At 41.4% G+C, this 16,529-nt stretch overlaps 3 protein-coding genes across 3 annotated transcripts; all 3 read right to left on the bottom strand.

Annotated features, from left to right (window-relative positions):
- Nucleotides 1–273: 273 nt before the first annotated feature.
- cd8b (cd8 beta) lies at nucleotides 274–3,709 on the bottom strand. Its single transcript, XM_070959388.1, has 6 exons — nucleotides 3,591–3,709; nucleotides 1,897–2,250; nucleotides 894–980; nucleotides 663–752; nucleotides 445–478; nucleotides 274–325 (listed from the first exon to the last, which is right to left on the bottom strand). The coding sequence occupies exons 1-6, from the start codon at nucleotides 3,670–3,672 to the stop codon at nucleotides 316–318; spliced, it is 657 nt and encodes a 218-aa protein (XP_070815489.1). The 5' UTR covers nucleotides 3,673–3,709; the 3' UTR covers nucleotides 274–315.
- A 3,138-nt stretch (nucleotides 3,710–6,847) lies between these two features.
- zmat1 (zinc finger matrin-type 1) lies at nucleotides 6,848–13,427 on the bottom strand. The gene is made up of 7 exons (XM_070959984.1): nucleotides 13,271–13,427; nucleotides 10,741–10,847; nucleotides 10,547–10,630; nucleotides 9,875–10,010; nucleotides 9,431–9,724; nucleotides 8,639–8,729; nucleotides 6,848–8,391 (listed from the first exon to the last, which is right to left on the bottom strand). The coding sequence occupies exons 1-7, from the start codon at nucleotides 13,407–13,409 to the stop codon at nucleotides 7,407–7,409; spliced, it is 1,836 nt and encodes a 611-aa protein (XP_070816085.1). The 5' UTR covers nucleotides 13,410–13,427; the 3' UTR covers nucleotides 6,848–7,406.
- A 631-nt stretch (nucleotides 13,428–14,058) lies between these two features.
- Nucleotides 14,059–15,293, bottom strand: gnrh2 (gonadotropin-releasing hormone 2). The gene is made up of 4 exons (XM_070958774.1): nucleotides 15,190–15,293; nucleotides 14,509–14,654; nucleotides 14,289–14,372; nucleotides 14,059–14,128 (listed from the first exon to the last, which is right to left on the bottom strand). Exons 2-4 carry the CDS (start codon nucleotides 14,644–14,646, stop codon nucleotides 14,090–14,092), a joined length of 261 nt encoding a protein of 86 aa, XP_070814875.1. The 5' UTR covers nucleotides 14,647–14,654; nucleotides 15,190–15,293; the 3' UTR covers nucleotides 14,059–14,089.
- Nucleotides 15,294–16,529: the final 1,236 nt, after the last annotated feature.

Raw genomic sequence — 16,529 nt, forward strand, 5'->3', positions numbered from 1 at the left:
CATGTTTTTGGCAGAGTAGATCTTTACAGCGAAGCACGTCCTTCAAAGTCCACTGGATGTCGGCTCAAGTGAAGAACTTCAGCCGCTGTAATCACAGCAGCGTGCGTTAGCGTGCATGAAAGAGTTTTTACAGCACAAACAACCTCTGACTTCGTCACATACTGTAGCTGTTTTACTTAAACCTGCAAACATTTTATACAGTGACAAATATCACACACAGAATTAATGTTATATATATATAAATAGGCAAAATGAGACACAGAAGGCACATACTTTGAGTCAGATGTGAGCTGTAGATGCAGTGCTTTGGGGCATCTACCTCTTCCTGAATAAAGAACAATGACATTAAAGCATCAGTCAATCACAGAGACAACGTTTAGCAAGCAATGTAAAGAATCCAGAAATCTTGGGACAAAAATTCACCATCTATAGCACTTTACTTACTTCACAAAGTGATGCCGACATTTCTTGGGTAGCCCTATAAGTAAGAACATGTTGAAACAAAAGAAAACACTTCAGATATTCACTTAAAACTGAATTTCAAAGCTGTTCTAACAGTTTGAAAATCATTTGCGAACGCTTTTTGCTGCCCTGCAGGTACAATTCTTTTCCCCAGCGCTGACTTCACATTATTTAGCACATTAAACTGGAGGAGTACTCACGGCTGAAGTAGTACAGTGTGCAGAGGAGAGCTAGAGCCAGGGCCGCAATAAATCCAACCAACGGCCACAGAATCAGGGTGCTGCAGCCGCCTGGAGCAAGCACACAACATACACAGTATATGGTTTTATTTGAATGTATTACAGCTTGTTGACTAGAGCCAGGTGGTATAATCAATCGTTGGCACGCACAGAGTTGTATATTTCCTTCACTGAAAATGCTGAATTACTTACCCTGTGAAGAACGTTTCTTAGGGCAGCGACAGACTGACTTGACTGGCGGTTTGGGCTTTGCAACGGGAGGTAATGTTGGAGGAATCGCTGTCAGATAAAGTCCAAACAACAAAGTCATAACTAAACAGCAGTGAAAGAAGAATGTAAAGAATCTGTTAAGGAGAGAGTAAAGGAGAAGCCAGACATTTTCCACCTGTCCCTATCCTCTTATCTATGTTTATCCACCATATCAAATGACTGTGAGCAACTAAAGACTGAAAGATGTGGAACGCTCCAAAAACACCTGTTTGGAACATTCCACAGGTAAACAGGCTCATTGGTAACAGGTGAGAGTATCATGATCGGGTAAGAAAGGAGCATCCTGGAGAGGCTCAGTGGTTCACAACCAAGGATGGAGAGAGGTTCACCAATTGTGAAGACATGACTGGGTAAAGAATATTACTACATGAGCTCAGGAACACTTGAGAAAAGCGCTGTTGTTTGCAAATGATTGCATTTTGTTTTTATTTAGTTTCACACAGCATCCCGGCTTTTTTGGAATCAGGGTTGTACATAATGTATGTTGTTTATCTGTGTGCGACACTCCAGTCAAAATATAAGAAGCCTGATCGTGAAGATTTTGGTCAGAACTACGTCACATCTGAAACTATCATTACGTCTTTTTATTTTCAAGTACAATGATAGTAACTTTTTTTTTAAAGGCAGTGGACGGCTCTACTGTGGACAGAGAGGGGGTGAGAGTTCCCTGTGTGAACTCAAACTCTGCAGTTACGGAGAACATAGCGGCATATATGTGAAGTCTCAGTCTTCATTGTAGAAGCAAATTGAATATACTGTGTTAGATGTTGCAATGCACCAGATGTGAATGCAGAGGTTTAGGTCAGATCAGGAATTTAAATCCCTAAATCATTTACTCCATCACCACCTGCCACCTGAAACGCTCATCGGTGCTTGACGTGGAACCGCTGTAAATGAAGCATTTCTGAGATTTCAGCATACAAACCTCCTGGCCGAAGAAGTACCCCAGGCTTCCACATTTCAGTGTTTTTCCTGTCCTTAAGAACACAAGAATAAATCCCCGTGTCCTCTTCTGTCACATCGATGATGCGCAGTGTAAAGGACTGACTGTTCTTCCTGTTCAGTATGAACCGTTCTTGTTCCACATCAGTCCCATAGGTAGCACGGTTAGCGTTGTTGCATCTGCCTAAGAACTGTACTTTGCTGTGACTGGAAAGGCTGCGGAACCAGTAGACAAAGTCACAGGACATGTTAGCGCAGTCACAATTGATAGTCTCTGTACTGTGGATCTTGGGGTAAAGAATGCGGACGCTTTCTTGTTGCAGGATCTGGCTGGAACCTAGGAGTGGAAACAGAGAGACGTTTGAGATTTCAACGAACACAAACTGCACACAGAGCAGCTCCTACAGTCCACTATGAGAGTTTAAGGTCATGTATCATCAGCGGGGCTCTAAAACACAGCAACTAAATCAAGCCCAAACACCCATCCTCCCAAGGACTGTGCACTTTCAAACAAGGGCCACTCAGTCTTGTTTTAAGGTTTCAAGCCGACTTGTCCATCATTTTTTGTTTAGAAAGGTTTGAGGAAAAGCAACAGTGCGTGTGCACTCTCTTAAAATAATCGTGCTTCAAGCAAGGCAGAAGAAAGTACTAACGCAACTGGCAATATGTAATAGAAACACGACAGCTATCACCAAAAGTGTTGCAAGAATGGAAATGAAGGCAAACAGTGAGGAAACGTCTTGTTCGTATTTCAAACTCTGTGAAGGTGACATTTTGAAAATGCACTATGAGGAGACTGATTTAGCATTGATGCAATGTTTAAAGGACACATTCACTGGAGCAGCGATTTCATCTCATTTTACAATCAGTTCCAATGCCTGTTTATATGTGTTTTCGACTCAGGTTCATCCGTCAGTGTGTAACTGTTGCAATAACTAGTCTTACAAAATATCCAAAGATAAGAAGAAAGCAAAAGGTTTCCAGCGTGGAAATGTTCAGGCTCACTGGGGCTCTAGTCTGCTGGATGATCACTGCGTTCATCACTCTAAAAGCACAAATAGCGAGATCTTCACGATATCTTCTGATTTAATCTTTGTGGAATAAGTTGCGCAATACAGCACAAATACAATTAATCTGAAAGCTTTAATAGCGCTAAAATGTAAAAAAACTAAATATAAGAAAATAAATGTAAATATAAAATTGACATATTAAATAATAATATAAAACTACCTCAGAAGACAAATAGGCAGTGTACTGTTTCCCTCATCGTTGTACCTTTAATCCAGACTGTGCACATTGTTTTGATGTACTAGTATCAATGCCTTGTACCAGTATAACTGTACAATCAGAGATATAATATTAAAGGAGCTTCTGTGGCAGTTTGACCTTTACAGTTCAATGAGTCAACCAATGGTGAAGGTGCTGTACCTGCTCTATTTCAACCATTTGTCTAATCTATCAAACTACTGAAGACAAACTTCACCCTTTAACACACACTCTGGTTAGGACTGTATTTGATGACTGTGGACAAGTTAACGTAAAACTTTGCACAAGCTTCAGTCCAGGCAGACAACAACACATCCCTCGCGACAGGCCTCTGACTGAGGGATGATGTTGAGAACGCCGGAGGCAAAGGACAACATGAAAACAACAAACAGAGAAACGGAGAGATCTTACCTGACGTCCACAGCGATACTGTTATCAGTATCCACGCCAGCGGCGGCAGGGACATTTTGTCCGGTCGCCAGTATGTGTACATGCGTGTGTTTTGCGTGTTAGCTGAGGGACGGTGCTGATACTTTCTTTTCCTGCTGCCTGTCTGTAAGAGATGATGGGAGGAACTGAAATGAAGGGGCCTGAGTCGACAAGGTAACACCCTAATGTGACACACACAGGGCCTATCAGAGTGGGCCATACACCAGCCGAGGGATTCACACACACACACACACACACACGCACACACACAGAGGGAGAGAGCTGAATAAAAGAAGTTAATTTGAAATATGCACAAAACATAAATGGTAAAAAGGGCACCACATAAAGCATCAAACAGATAGAAATCATCTGATTCTGACAAAAACAAATAGCAACTGTGTTTTCTCCTCAGAGGTTCGGGTCGTTAAAGGACAAAGATGCAGTTCAGTGTACATGACAGACTCACAGTGATCAGTGACAGATGCCACAAAAAACATGGAGATGTTTCACAGTAGCTGACACGAAAGCACATATCAAGCAGTAAAAAAAAAAAAGTTGTATGTTCACAGAGCAGCAGTTTGCAGTGCTGTGGTCTCTGCCCAGGTGCATGACCTAGAGCTCAGCAGAGTCCTACAAACACAGCTTCATGCCTCGCTGCAGAGCACGGAAAGGGGGTACCAGTCAACAGAGGAGAAACATGAGGCGTTCACTGGCAACGATACAAACAATGATCCAAAGTGCTGTGGGTTAATGTTAAACATTCACTGCTATGCGTCTTCAACTTTGCATGAATAACAGGTTTAATGTGTGTCAAGACGCACATTAAGAAAGCACTACGATAAGACCCAGCGAGATGTGTGTGAGAGACAGAGAGAGGGAATAGAATAGTGAAATCGTTCACTTTGTTATTTCCACAGGCTGAATATACACCTCGATCATTTTGACAAACTGAATGTTTCAATATTTACTGAAGTTTTTCAGTTCAATCTGAATTTTTGTAAAAACTGAAATTTCCCAGTTATCAATGAATTCTCCCCATCTCATTTCCTTCTTGTCATATGAAATCTTCAATTGTTAAAATAACAAATTGAGACATTTACTTTCTAAATTTCCAAATAACACAAATCCACAAATCAATTGCTGTAAAAAGCAGTAAACTGTCTTCAATCTGGCCTCAGTGTGAATGCAGGGGGCAACACACAGACTGGCATCAAAGTCAAATCTCATCCAGCAGTTACAGACACGACACGACAGCAAAGGCTCTGTTTAAGAAACAGCGGCCTTGGAATGAGTCAATGAGGGCTGCAACTACCAATTATCTTGAGCTCTGAATAATTAATAATTTCATCCGTAAAGAGTCAGAGTGGAAAAAATAGCCATCACAATTTCCAGGAGCCTAAAGTCACGTCTTCAAATGGTTTGTTTTGTCAAATATCAGTCAGTGCCCAAAGGTGCCTCAGGTATGATGATATGAAACAGAGGGAGAAAAAGCAAATTACATTTCCAGAGCTGGTATTAAGTAAAGTCTGGCATTTTTGCTTTAATGAACAACTGAACTGATTATCAAAACTGTTGATGATCAACTGACTAATTAACCAATTAGCTGTTTTAGTACTAAACTTCATAATGAACAGCTTCAGTTTGATGCGCTCAGTGGAGATGCCAAACGTTAAAGCTGGTACACTGAAGTCTGCTGCCATTTATGAGCAGCAATGACTTACGCAGGTACACTTAACTGGCAAGTGTCAAGGAGGCCCTTGTGTTTCTTTGCAGTTGATATCATACATAAAAGCCTCATTTTGAGTACTTTACTCCACATTAAAGGTTAATACGTGCCGTTATTGCTAGAACTCATTAATTTCCTCGTCTGTGTCGTGTTTTGTCTCTGGATTTCTTTTGTGTGCATGAAAGGTTACGGAGAACAACGGCCTGGTGGGGGGCCTGACAGTGAGAGGATGTGGGCACCCGACAGCTTTACGGGGGTCGAAGACTCGAGCGAAGCAGGGAACGAGACCACAGGATTCTTTGAAAACAGGAGATCTCAGGGGGCTTCAGAGCTGCTCTTTACACATCGCGGAGCTGTAACGTCTTTGTTGGTCTCTGTGCTCCGACGCCTTAAGTCAAAAGCGGCCTGCTGAGAAGTTCACCTCTTTTATCAGTTCTCTTCTCATCAGCTAAGTTTGTTCGAAGTATATTATCCTGAGACACTTATTAATGTCCATGTCACGGGATGTGTCACAGATTGAGGAGTTTGTCTGCTTCCCACCTGACAGCCTCTATCACTCGTCTCATTCACAGGTTTCCCTGCTGTCGACACCTGGTACCTCGAACAATAATCAAGCTGGCATGTCTTTCCAGCAGTTAATTACCTCTGGAACATAATTGCAAACTGTTTCCTGCATGTCTTTACTTTGTGATACCCTGCTCTGCTGTTAATGAACCAGTCAAATATTTTATATACAGCAATCAACCAACCAAACGGCAGACTTCAAAGTGCACATTGAGTCTTAAACAAATGCGTTGGAAATGTGGGATTTTCCTTGAAGGATATTTAATCTCTTGAGCATGTTTCAGCACGTTTATGGCACCTGTATCAAGAGTAGATTCTAAATATCAGACCACCACCAGTCCAGAGTGCATGCAAAGCTAAAAATAGTTTTCTAAAAATGTAGTTTTGTCAAAGCCAAACTAACCCACTGTCTTAATTCATAAAGCTGTCTTAGCTAGAAATGTGCAAAATGGATAAAGTCCACAAACCATCTTAGGTATTTAGATTATGTCACACTACTTCAGACTCCTGAAGACCAATTTCAAACAACTATGTTGTTCTTAGAGGCTCTGTGGAAATGACCAGGTCAGTTCACTTTGCCTCCTTTCAATCAGCTTTCAGTAACATCGTGCAGATTGCCTTTGTTTAATTCATTGCAGGCTGCATCTGAACAGGAATTCAGATTTTTTTTTTTTTTTTGCATAGAGCTGTCCTCATTTGATCTTTTGCACCTGTCTGACCCCAAACGCTTTATATGCTGTTTGGATGTGCAAATACATCCATAATACATGCAAATGCAGACAATGCACTATAGACTATGGCAAGGTCTCAGCACTGTCCTGCTTTTTAAAACAGTTTTGATGTGACGCAGTGTGTGCAGGCACAGATCTGCTCCATCTCCATCAGTCCAGTGTGTCTGACATGCACTGAACCAGCACAAAGGACTTCAAAAGAAATGAAATGTCTGTGCTTCTATCATCTAAGGTCTTTTATTTTCTTTACTAATGTTCTGAGTGAAGCTCAACAGCGCCAACCACAGGGTGCTAAAGGGATCACAATCTCTGTGATCCCTGCCAGCACAGATACATAATCAAACATAATTTAACTTATTGATGTGTTCAGAAGTCAAGAGCACTTCTTGATCATTTCAAATGATAGTCCAGAAAGGAGATCTTAAATGTTTAAAATTAATAATGATGTGCATTTGAATTCAACAAAGGCATAAGTGTCATAATAAAAGTTAAAGCTATTACAGTTGTGGATACATGAGACACCCCTCCAAACACAGAGATAAGAGGAATTCATTCACTCCTTACAAACACAAACACACTAAACATGGCTAGCCAGCTAGCACACCTATGGAGAACAAACGTTTGGGCTGTCAGAGCAGAAGGTGAAGACTGCTTTGTTAATGGCTACAAAGATTAATTTCATGTACACAGTTTTTTAGATTTTCACTGTCATGCTCATGAAAACTTCACGTTCTGCCTAAATGTCAGCAGTTCAGAAGACAGAGTGAAAGTGGACCTTTAACAGCCCAGAATGGAGTCGTCCCACAGCTTCTCCTCCTCTGTCCTCGTGTCTACTTTCTCTTTTGTTTTCTTCTTCTCTTTCCTGCATTTGGGTTTTGGAGGCCCACCCTGTCCAACACCCTCCTGCTCGACATTCACTTCAGCCTGAACATGCCCTTCAGTCTCTTTTCTATTGTCCATCATGACTTCTGGCATTAAATTGTCCATCGCCCTTTCCGCTGCTGCCTCAGAGTCCTCCTCCTGGGATTTCTTATCTCGTCTTCTCCGCTTGCCATGATTTTTCCTCTTCTTTCTCCTCCTCTCCTCCTCCGACTCTCCGGATTCCCCTCTTCTCCTCTCCTCTGACTCCTTAGCTCTTTCCCTCCTTTGTCTCTTCCTCCTCTTCTCGTCTCTGTCTGAGTTCTCGTCTCTTGCCCTCTTGTCTCTCTCCCTTCTGGATCTTCTAATCCTCCTCTTTTCCCTGCGCCTGTATTCAGTACCATCACTGTCACTTGAATGACTGCTATGGGAGGAGGAATATGAGGAAGAGTAGGATGATGAGGTAGTATCTGAGGAGGAGCTTGACTGCTTTCTGCGCCTCCTTCTCTTCATAGGCCAACTAGGGAACAGTGTAGAGTCTGAGCCTGGCAGGACCGGAGGAGCGCAGGTGTAATTCAAGCCATGGGATGGCCAGGGAGGGCCCTGATACGGAGGGCGCCACCCTCCAACTGGAGTGTAACAACCAAGACGGGAGTGATGAGGAGGGTTAAAGGCGGGAGGGAAACTGGGCATAGGTTGGTTCAATTTTATGATATCCTCCTTGTTTAATGCTTCGTCTTCTTCTTCCTCATCCTCCTTTTGTGTGTCACCCAGAGAGAGGATCTGACCACCCTTGGGGGTGATTCCACGGGCTTTCTGAATCTGAATGTAATCTGACAGTTCATCAGTAAATGTGCTGTAGGCTTTTTGCTGGGACTTGCACAGGTCGATGACCTTCTTCTCCCTGGACGAGAAAATAAAAACAGGCATTATGTTGCTGTTACAACCGATGTGTGGAGCTGAAACATGAGCCAAGAGCAGCCAAAAGCAGCAGAGAGGTGAGGTGATAGGATCAATCTGATCCAGCGCGTCAAAACAATCAGTTAATAGATCTTAAAAGTCACAGTTGTAGTTGAAGTGCAGTCAGTGTAAGAGAGATTAAGCTTTCAGTGCAGCGTTAATGATGACAGTCAGAACATGTTTGGTCTTACCTAATCTGGTGTTTGTTTCCCTGCATGTGGGCCTGGTACATCTCCACAGAGTTAAATTGTAGACTACACATCTGACACATCAGGGAGTTGGCTGTCGACAACAGAAAGCAGGTGATGATGTGGGAAAGGTGGAAAAGAGCATAAAACATCCAATGACGGTTCATAAGCACTCAGATGTACAGCTCCCTTTGCTTTCTTCTAATTTTTGTTAGTTTCTAGTGAGTTTCAAAATATCAAAATAATTCTATTCATTTAGCATTATTCTTTCGTCTTGCACATAAAGAACATGTTATACAGCTTAGAATGGAAGATAATAAACAATGTCAGGAGAGCGAAAGTTAACAGTCTGAGTAACTGCAAACAGCCGCTAACTAACTGAAACCACAGTTAGACTAACTGCGTCTTGTCAAGGCCAGTTTATTGTCAGAGTGGAATAACGCTAACACCTACCTGCTAATCTCCTACCTACCTGCTACCGGTGATGGGATGAAATCTTCACAGCTGACGGATTTGCCGTTTCAAATATCTATTAGCTTATTTCATTTTCTTGATTGATCACGTGTTGCCAGCTCCTACTGATTTTATGTGTTGTCATGCATCTTAGATAGATTAAAGGACGCTAACTTATTGTGTTTATGAAGGACAAATGTGGGTCAACAAATATTTTTCTTGACATCAATGTTGCTGTTTAAAATACACGTAATGTGCAACAGAGCAGTGTGAACATAGTCCTTGCAGGGTCTGAGGCATTTTATATTATAGCTCTTTACTGTGAAGCAGGACTTTGTGTACCTTGTTGAACATTGTCTCCAAGCTCTTTGAGTAGCTTCTGTCTGGTCTGATTCCTCTGGTGTTTGCGTCCATTGTAGTGCTGCAAAGCCATCTGAGGATTGTTGAAGGAAGCGGCACACAGGGCACAGTACTTGTTGGGGTCTGTCAGATCCACCTCTGTGCTGGGGGTCATTGTGGTGGCTGCTGGGTCCAGAAGATGCTCCATACCACCCTCTGGAGCTGAACTGAGGTCAGCATTATCAGGATCCAGGGTCAGACTTGGTAAAGACTGCACCTCTGCGTACCTGTCTATCACTGCAATGACAAATGATCAATTTACGCTTCACCTTCTGAACCTGCAGAACTCGAGCAGACAGTTGAATGATAGTTATAAAAGAATTTACTGTTAATCCGCAAATATAAAACCACCAACCACTACATTATTCTCAAACAACCCGCACTTGCCTGGTGGCTGCAGACCTTGTTTACGGAGATTTTTTGAATGGACTTTGCCTTCATAGTGTGATCTCGCCACCACATGGGAACTAAACACCATGTTACACAGCTCACAGAAATGGTCCTTATCTGTAGTCATGGTCCGCTGCAGAAAACAGGCAATAAATGAATGAATGAATAAAGAAGAAAATAAAAAAGATGTCTTGGACCATACCACATACCACATTACAGCTTTTGAATATTCCCGTCAATGCATTCAAACCCTCCTGGTTCTCCAGAGATCTCTTTTCTGTGCAGCTGTCTCTTACGTGATCATATTATGTCAATAATATGAGAATGCTGTCAATACAATAATATCACCTCTACACAATAACGTATAATTCAACCACTGCCTTGCTTTACTTATATTGTTCATTTATGTATCATATTTTGCTTTTTTCACTGATGCTTCTTACTATTACTCCATGTCCTTTGCTGCTGTAACACTGCAAATCTTCCATCTGTTTAATAAATGATCTTATATTTGAAATATCATAAGGGCACTAAAGCTTTGACTCCTTACTGTTAAATCCTGCAGCAATCTAGTTAATGTTCATTCTTCTGTTACACTCATTGTTTGACATTGTAGCTTAAGATTGCACGTACTTAAGCAGACAGTAAAATCAGTAAATAAGCTCTAACCTGCGGTCCTGTGGACTCTTTATTCTTCTTCTCGGCTCTCTTGGCCTGCAGGTACACCCTGAGTTTTTGAGCATGTTTCTTTCCCTGCAGTGGGAGGGGACACAGGAGATATTATTACAAAGGCCCCACACTTGTGAGTTCAATGAAAAACTGTGTCACACTTGCATGACGAGTTCCCGGAAAGCAGCACACACCTCATAGTGAGACAGCCGCTGAGATTCAAAGAGCAGCACAGCCTCACACACATGACAGTAGTCATCAGTGAGGAGACTCTTTAGTAGCTCCTCTTCACTCTTTTCTCCTGTGTGGCAGAATAGACTGACATTGTTTCAATCACGCCACAGTGAACAAAGGGAAGATTATTTAAGCTTAAACAAATAACAGGCTTTAATACAACTTCATTCATTTGAGGGACAAAAATCAGTCTTTTATATAATCCAAATCTATGTTAGATGACATATACTGTCCCTAAAGCTCTGCGCAAGAGCAATTCTTGAAGAAATATGACTGTTGCTCTTGTGCCAAAACACTTGAAAATTGCTTTTTCCTAAACAATTAAGTTTTTTGGAAAATCAAATGTTGAAATATGATCATTTTAACAATTCTCATTGTCTGCATGTAATAAAGGTCTCATCCCACATTCAGAATCATGTGCTTTTTAAGGCCAGGAAGTCTGCACAGCTCAACAGAGAGGAAAACAGCTTGTGCTGCAATACATACTGTAATAACAACTTCCCGTACAGTGGGAAATACAGTAGCCCAACTTAGAGGAAAGTAATACATTTTACAGAATTGCACACTTATTCAAGGTGCTCCCACCCACATAAACCGTGTTTACAGCAAGACATCACCCAGTGCATATCATTATTAACACTGCTACTTATAAAAAGGAGGTCTAAACTAGGAGGTCCTTAAATCATTACATTTCACAAAATGCCTCAATTGGCATAAAAACTGCTCCTTGAATTATTCCCACTCAACACCTCTCAGTGCTACACCATGTCAGAAAATCATGTTTTTTTCACTGCACTTCTGCAACTTGCTCTCATTAAAATAAAATTTGTCATACAATTTTCACTTGAAACATGGTTATTTAGCACTCAAACATTTGTAACATCACTGTGAATGAATATTAGTCACAACAGCTCAACTGTGTGGGCAAAAGATTTGGTTGTGAGTGTGGCGATGTGCACAGAACTGTGAAGAAGCAGTTAGGGAAGTGTGTGAGTTTCATTCAATCAGAAAGACATATAATCAATCAATCAGACATCAATAAATAGGAACTGTGGTATTACTGTGAAAAACAATTTTCACAGCTTTCAAGCTTGCAGCCTTGTTGGTTGCCTTGATAAATGGGCTTTTATGACAGCTCAGACTGAGACTGAAAACTTGCAACTGGAACTGATCAGTTGATTTGTCGATTAGTCAGCTGACAATTAAAAAAAGAATTTAGTTATACTATATATGTGTGTATTTATACACACACACACACACACACACACACACACACACACACACACACACACACACACACACACACACATATATCTATATATAGATATAGATATACTGTGTGTGTGTGTGTGTGTGTGTGTGTGTGTGTAGTGACAATGACCATTTGCAGCCTTATCAAGTGCAAATCTGAGGTTAAGAAAAATAAAGCACTGGAATTAAGGTCTAGGGAATATTTTCAAATGGCTGACTGACTGCTGGCCCACTTTAACTTCTCAGCCTCTCCAATGTAATCCGGCAATTATACACTCATATACATCACTGCTCTCTGTATATGTGCTAAATAAATTGTCCAACTCAAAACATAAACAAAACTAGGGACTGCTATGAGTAAAGCAATGAATAAACACTTTGATAAATTCTGCCCAAAATATCAATGGTTGCTGGTACATTTCAAATATTGTACTTACCAAATGATAATCACAGAAGCAGTTAACAAAACAGAGCCTGTAGGCAGTGTGTGTCAAATTATGTGTACAATGTTTACAAAAGAGAAAATATTTTCTGTCTGCTCTTAGGAGCACTTGTTTTTCTACTGGGACAGAGGACCATGTTTGAGGTTACACTGAATGACAGTTCAGCTGATGAGCTCTCAGATCCCTCAATCTTTTCTTGCACACACGCTTTTAAACAACCTCATTTTAGACTAAATTGTGAACCGCCTCATAATATGGCAGTCACCATTAGCTGATTTAGTCAATTTATGCACTAAATAATTACCATCTTACGTTATTTCCCGAGGTAAGACAAAATGTCACTCAGTAGTAGGATCAAGTTATCTAGTGGTCTCCGGTCCCAAAAATGTTAGCTTCCTAACCAGCTAACCTCGACCACTGGTACGGAGCAAATTTAAATTGTCAAAGGGCTGCTTGGGTTGTAGCTCGCAAGACAATTAGCAACTGGCCAACCACTTTCCCTTTTGGGAAAACAAGCAACCTCCTAACTTCGTGTGGTTTCACTATCAGGCTGGTCTAAGGATAAAAAGGGTGTTTTGGTGGGCCATACCTTTTACGAGTCATGTACGCACGGAGCGATAAAAAAAACTGAACTCCTAACGTTACAACTAACGTTAGACAGTTGACTTCGCCTATTTAGCTAAGGAGCTAGCTCACTCGACTGTTGAGCTGGCTAGCCTGTTAGCTAAAAAGCTAACGTTGGCTCGAAAGGTAGGGCGCCGTACTGCTGAATTTGCATGTTCTAGACAAAACTCACCTTCAACCTGGGTACTATCTATTTTAGTGTTTATTACTGTGTCAGCATCTGAGACAGAAGCCGCGTTAGGGGTATTGATAGTGTCATTTTGAGCGTCTGACTCCGCAAGCAGCGGAGCACAGACGCTCCTGTCGTCCATCTTTTTCCCTAGCTGTTTGGCGCATGCGCAGTAGCGTCCTAGTAATGATGGCGTTTGGCTTTGAAAGAACAATAAAATGTAATAGAATTTCATATAATGTCGTCGTGTCAAAATCAGACTCAGCCTATAAACTTACCGAGCTACTCTGCTTTTTATTTATATTTCATGTACTGTATCTCAAATCTCTTTTCCTGAACACGATTTCATATTTTCAAACTGGTGAATACAGTCTTACCCCCCCCCCCCCCCCCCAATTAAGGCATCACACTGAAAAATGATCAAAACATATGTGATAGCAGACAAATAAATGTAAAATTAACATTTTTTTTTTTTTTTTTCTTTCCAGTTTTCAATCAGCATGCGCTACACACATATATTACTACTTCTACAACACTTAAGGTTCCTACTTTTCCTTTTGTTAACACTTACGATTCACACCACCATAGACAATTTTGGACACCAAAAAACAAAAAAAAAAGTTAATATCAAAATAGACACTTTATTACAGGACATTATAATTTCAACATGTCTTCGCCACAGAGAAAATCCACGTAATGCTGGAAAGCAAATTTACTGACAAATCAAAGAAATAGAGATCAACATAAAGATGTTTCACGCAAAGACGATGATACTGAGGAGGAGGGTGACTAGGTAGAAAAGGAGTGCAGAGCAGACAGCTGTCACTTCTTCTTCTGGAGCTCCCTGGCTAAGGCATCCAACTGAGAAGAGTGATAACATGAGAGTCAGACACACTACTCAATACATTATTATGACATTATGGCCAGAGTATAGATACGTGGGCATTATGTCAACAGGGTGGCATCTGTGTACAACCTGCATCCATACGGCACTGGATAGGATACTATTATGTTCACTTACAAGAATATTTCTCAGAACACTCCTCCTCTGGGGTCTCAAGTAGCTGCATTCTCCTGCCTCACACAGCTTAATCTCCTCTGAAATCTGAGAAGCAGAGAGTGAGATTCAGAATATCAGAGAAGTGAGGAAAGAGGTGAAGAACATCTTCATTCTCAAGAGGAAATGCTCAGTGAATGGGAAAACTATTCACACTGGCACACACGCAAGAACAGATCTCGACCTCTGACGTCCCGAAAGAGTCCAGTTCCCTCTTGCCTCCAGGGTACCAACCGTGGGACCAGTGTTGGCCATGGGACAGCTGAACCCCCACACATAGAAGCAGTCCAAGCAGCAAAATCAGCTGAGGTACACGCATCATACTCCCACCTAAAGGCAAGACAGACACTGAATTAGCTCTGACTCGAAGAGCTATTGATCATTTGCTGTCTGATTTAGAAAATCTAAACAAGTTGCAAAATGTGTAAGTGCTCACATAAATGGCTGTCAGTTGTATTTTCCATCAGTTGTTTGATAACATTTGGCCTAAATTTGAAAAGGCATCCTTCATTTAGCTTTTGCTGTAATAAATATCCGACTATTACATCAGAAATCTGTAATAACTTGCAATAATATCAGGACACTTTTCTCATCAGTTATATCAAAAATGGAAAATACTTGCTTGCCATCAATCAGTCAAACACATTATTTTACTTTCATCATTTCCATTTCCATTTAAATACATTGTTTTCCCCAATGTCTAAGCCTAAAATATCAAACCTTTGTCAGTTCAGCCTGACAGACAAAAAGTATCTGGTAATAAAAGCTGGGTTTCCAACAACGCACACTATAATTATGCTGTGATATTAAGAATGCATATTTTCAGTAGAGTACAGTATCTAGAAAAGTAAGTCAGTGTCCTTACCTTGGTCTCAATTCTCACAACTTTATCACCAGACGTGTCCCAGCGTCCTGCCAGAAGCTCACTCTGCTTGTCCTTCAGCTGGTCAGTTGCTGAAGGTGTATTACTGTAGAGATTCTCTTCAACCTCCTACTCCTCAATATATGTACTGGTCTAAAGTACCCCCTCCCGATGCACATTTACATTATCATTCCCTAATTGCCTCACCCATTACTGACCCCTTTGCCCCTCCGTCCCCAGTGGTCAAATGAACAGTACCTGGGGACAAGAGGTCCAGATCACACGGCCAATTCCAATTATCACCTGCAAACAGCGCGGATGCCCCTGGGATGCTCATCTGCTCACTTGCATCATGTGTATCCACTTCCAAATACTGCCACTTTAGCTGAATAACAAAATCAAATCATTCAGACAATGGATTTCTAACAAACAGGATCATTCATGAGTACTTTTTCTGCTAAAGAAAACATCTCAGAAATGGAAAATGTCTCGAAAGTGCTCCTCACTGACACCGTATTCTGTAGAGAGGAAGTAGAGGTCACAAAAACATAACTGTCTTCTGTCGTCTGGGCCCTGCCGACTATTATCTTTGACTAATAGCATGTAATCGTGTTTCTCAGATCAAACAGTAGGTCCTCGCCAGAAGGTTAAACTCAACAGTGCCCATTTCCTGTCCTCTTGCACCTGTTTTGACCACAGTGACCCATCAAACATCCTCCCTCTAACCCCGCTGACCCCTCAGTCAGGGGAAGCACAGGTGACCCGGGAACAAACACTGTGGATTCCTGGCCAGGCCACTCATGACATCCAATCTCAATTAGAGGAGGAAAGGCATTTCCGTTCCAGAGTTCTAGATGCAGAACCAGTTCTGACAGAGGAAGTGACAGTGTGACGTGCTGCTGTTGACTCATCTGTCAGCTTGAGGGCTCTGACACAGGATTGATTGGTTGAAGCGAGATACATCATTGATGACTCATGATCACGGCTCCCAGACTCACCTGTCAATGTGACGCAAGAACAATTATCCTCTGAGAAGTCTGCCAATGAACACAAGTTTAACAGAACACTGATGGCTGGCTCTGCTGTTATCTGCCGTTTCGTACTCCACTGCACACGTTCAAGAGATGCAAACCAGAGCAAAACCATGTCAATAATGCAGCTCTGGTAAGTTTAGTTCATTTGAGCAGTCTTTTATTTGGAGTTCTAACAGCTGTAATTTAACTTGAATTTCTTCAGGCCTTTAATTAACATACAATCCAGTGTGAACTTATCTACAAATTGCAATTGACATAAAAGGTTTTTTTATTTAATACATGAAAGAAACCAGTGGATATGAAATGTCG

Source organism: Chaetodon trifascialis, chromosome 3 (genome assembly GCF_039877785.1).
Source record: "Chaetodon trifascialis isolate fChaTrf1 chromosome 3, fChaTrf1.hap1, whole genome shotgun sequence".
NCBI lineage: Eukaryota > Metazoa > Chordata > Actinopteri > Chaetodontiformes > Chaetodontidae > Chaetodon > Chaetodon trifascialis.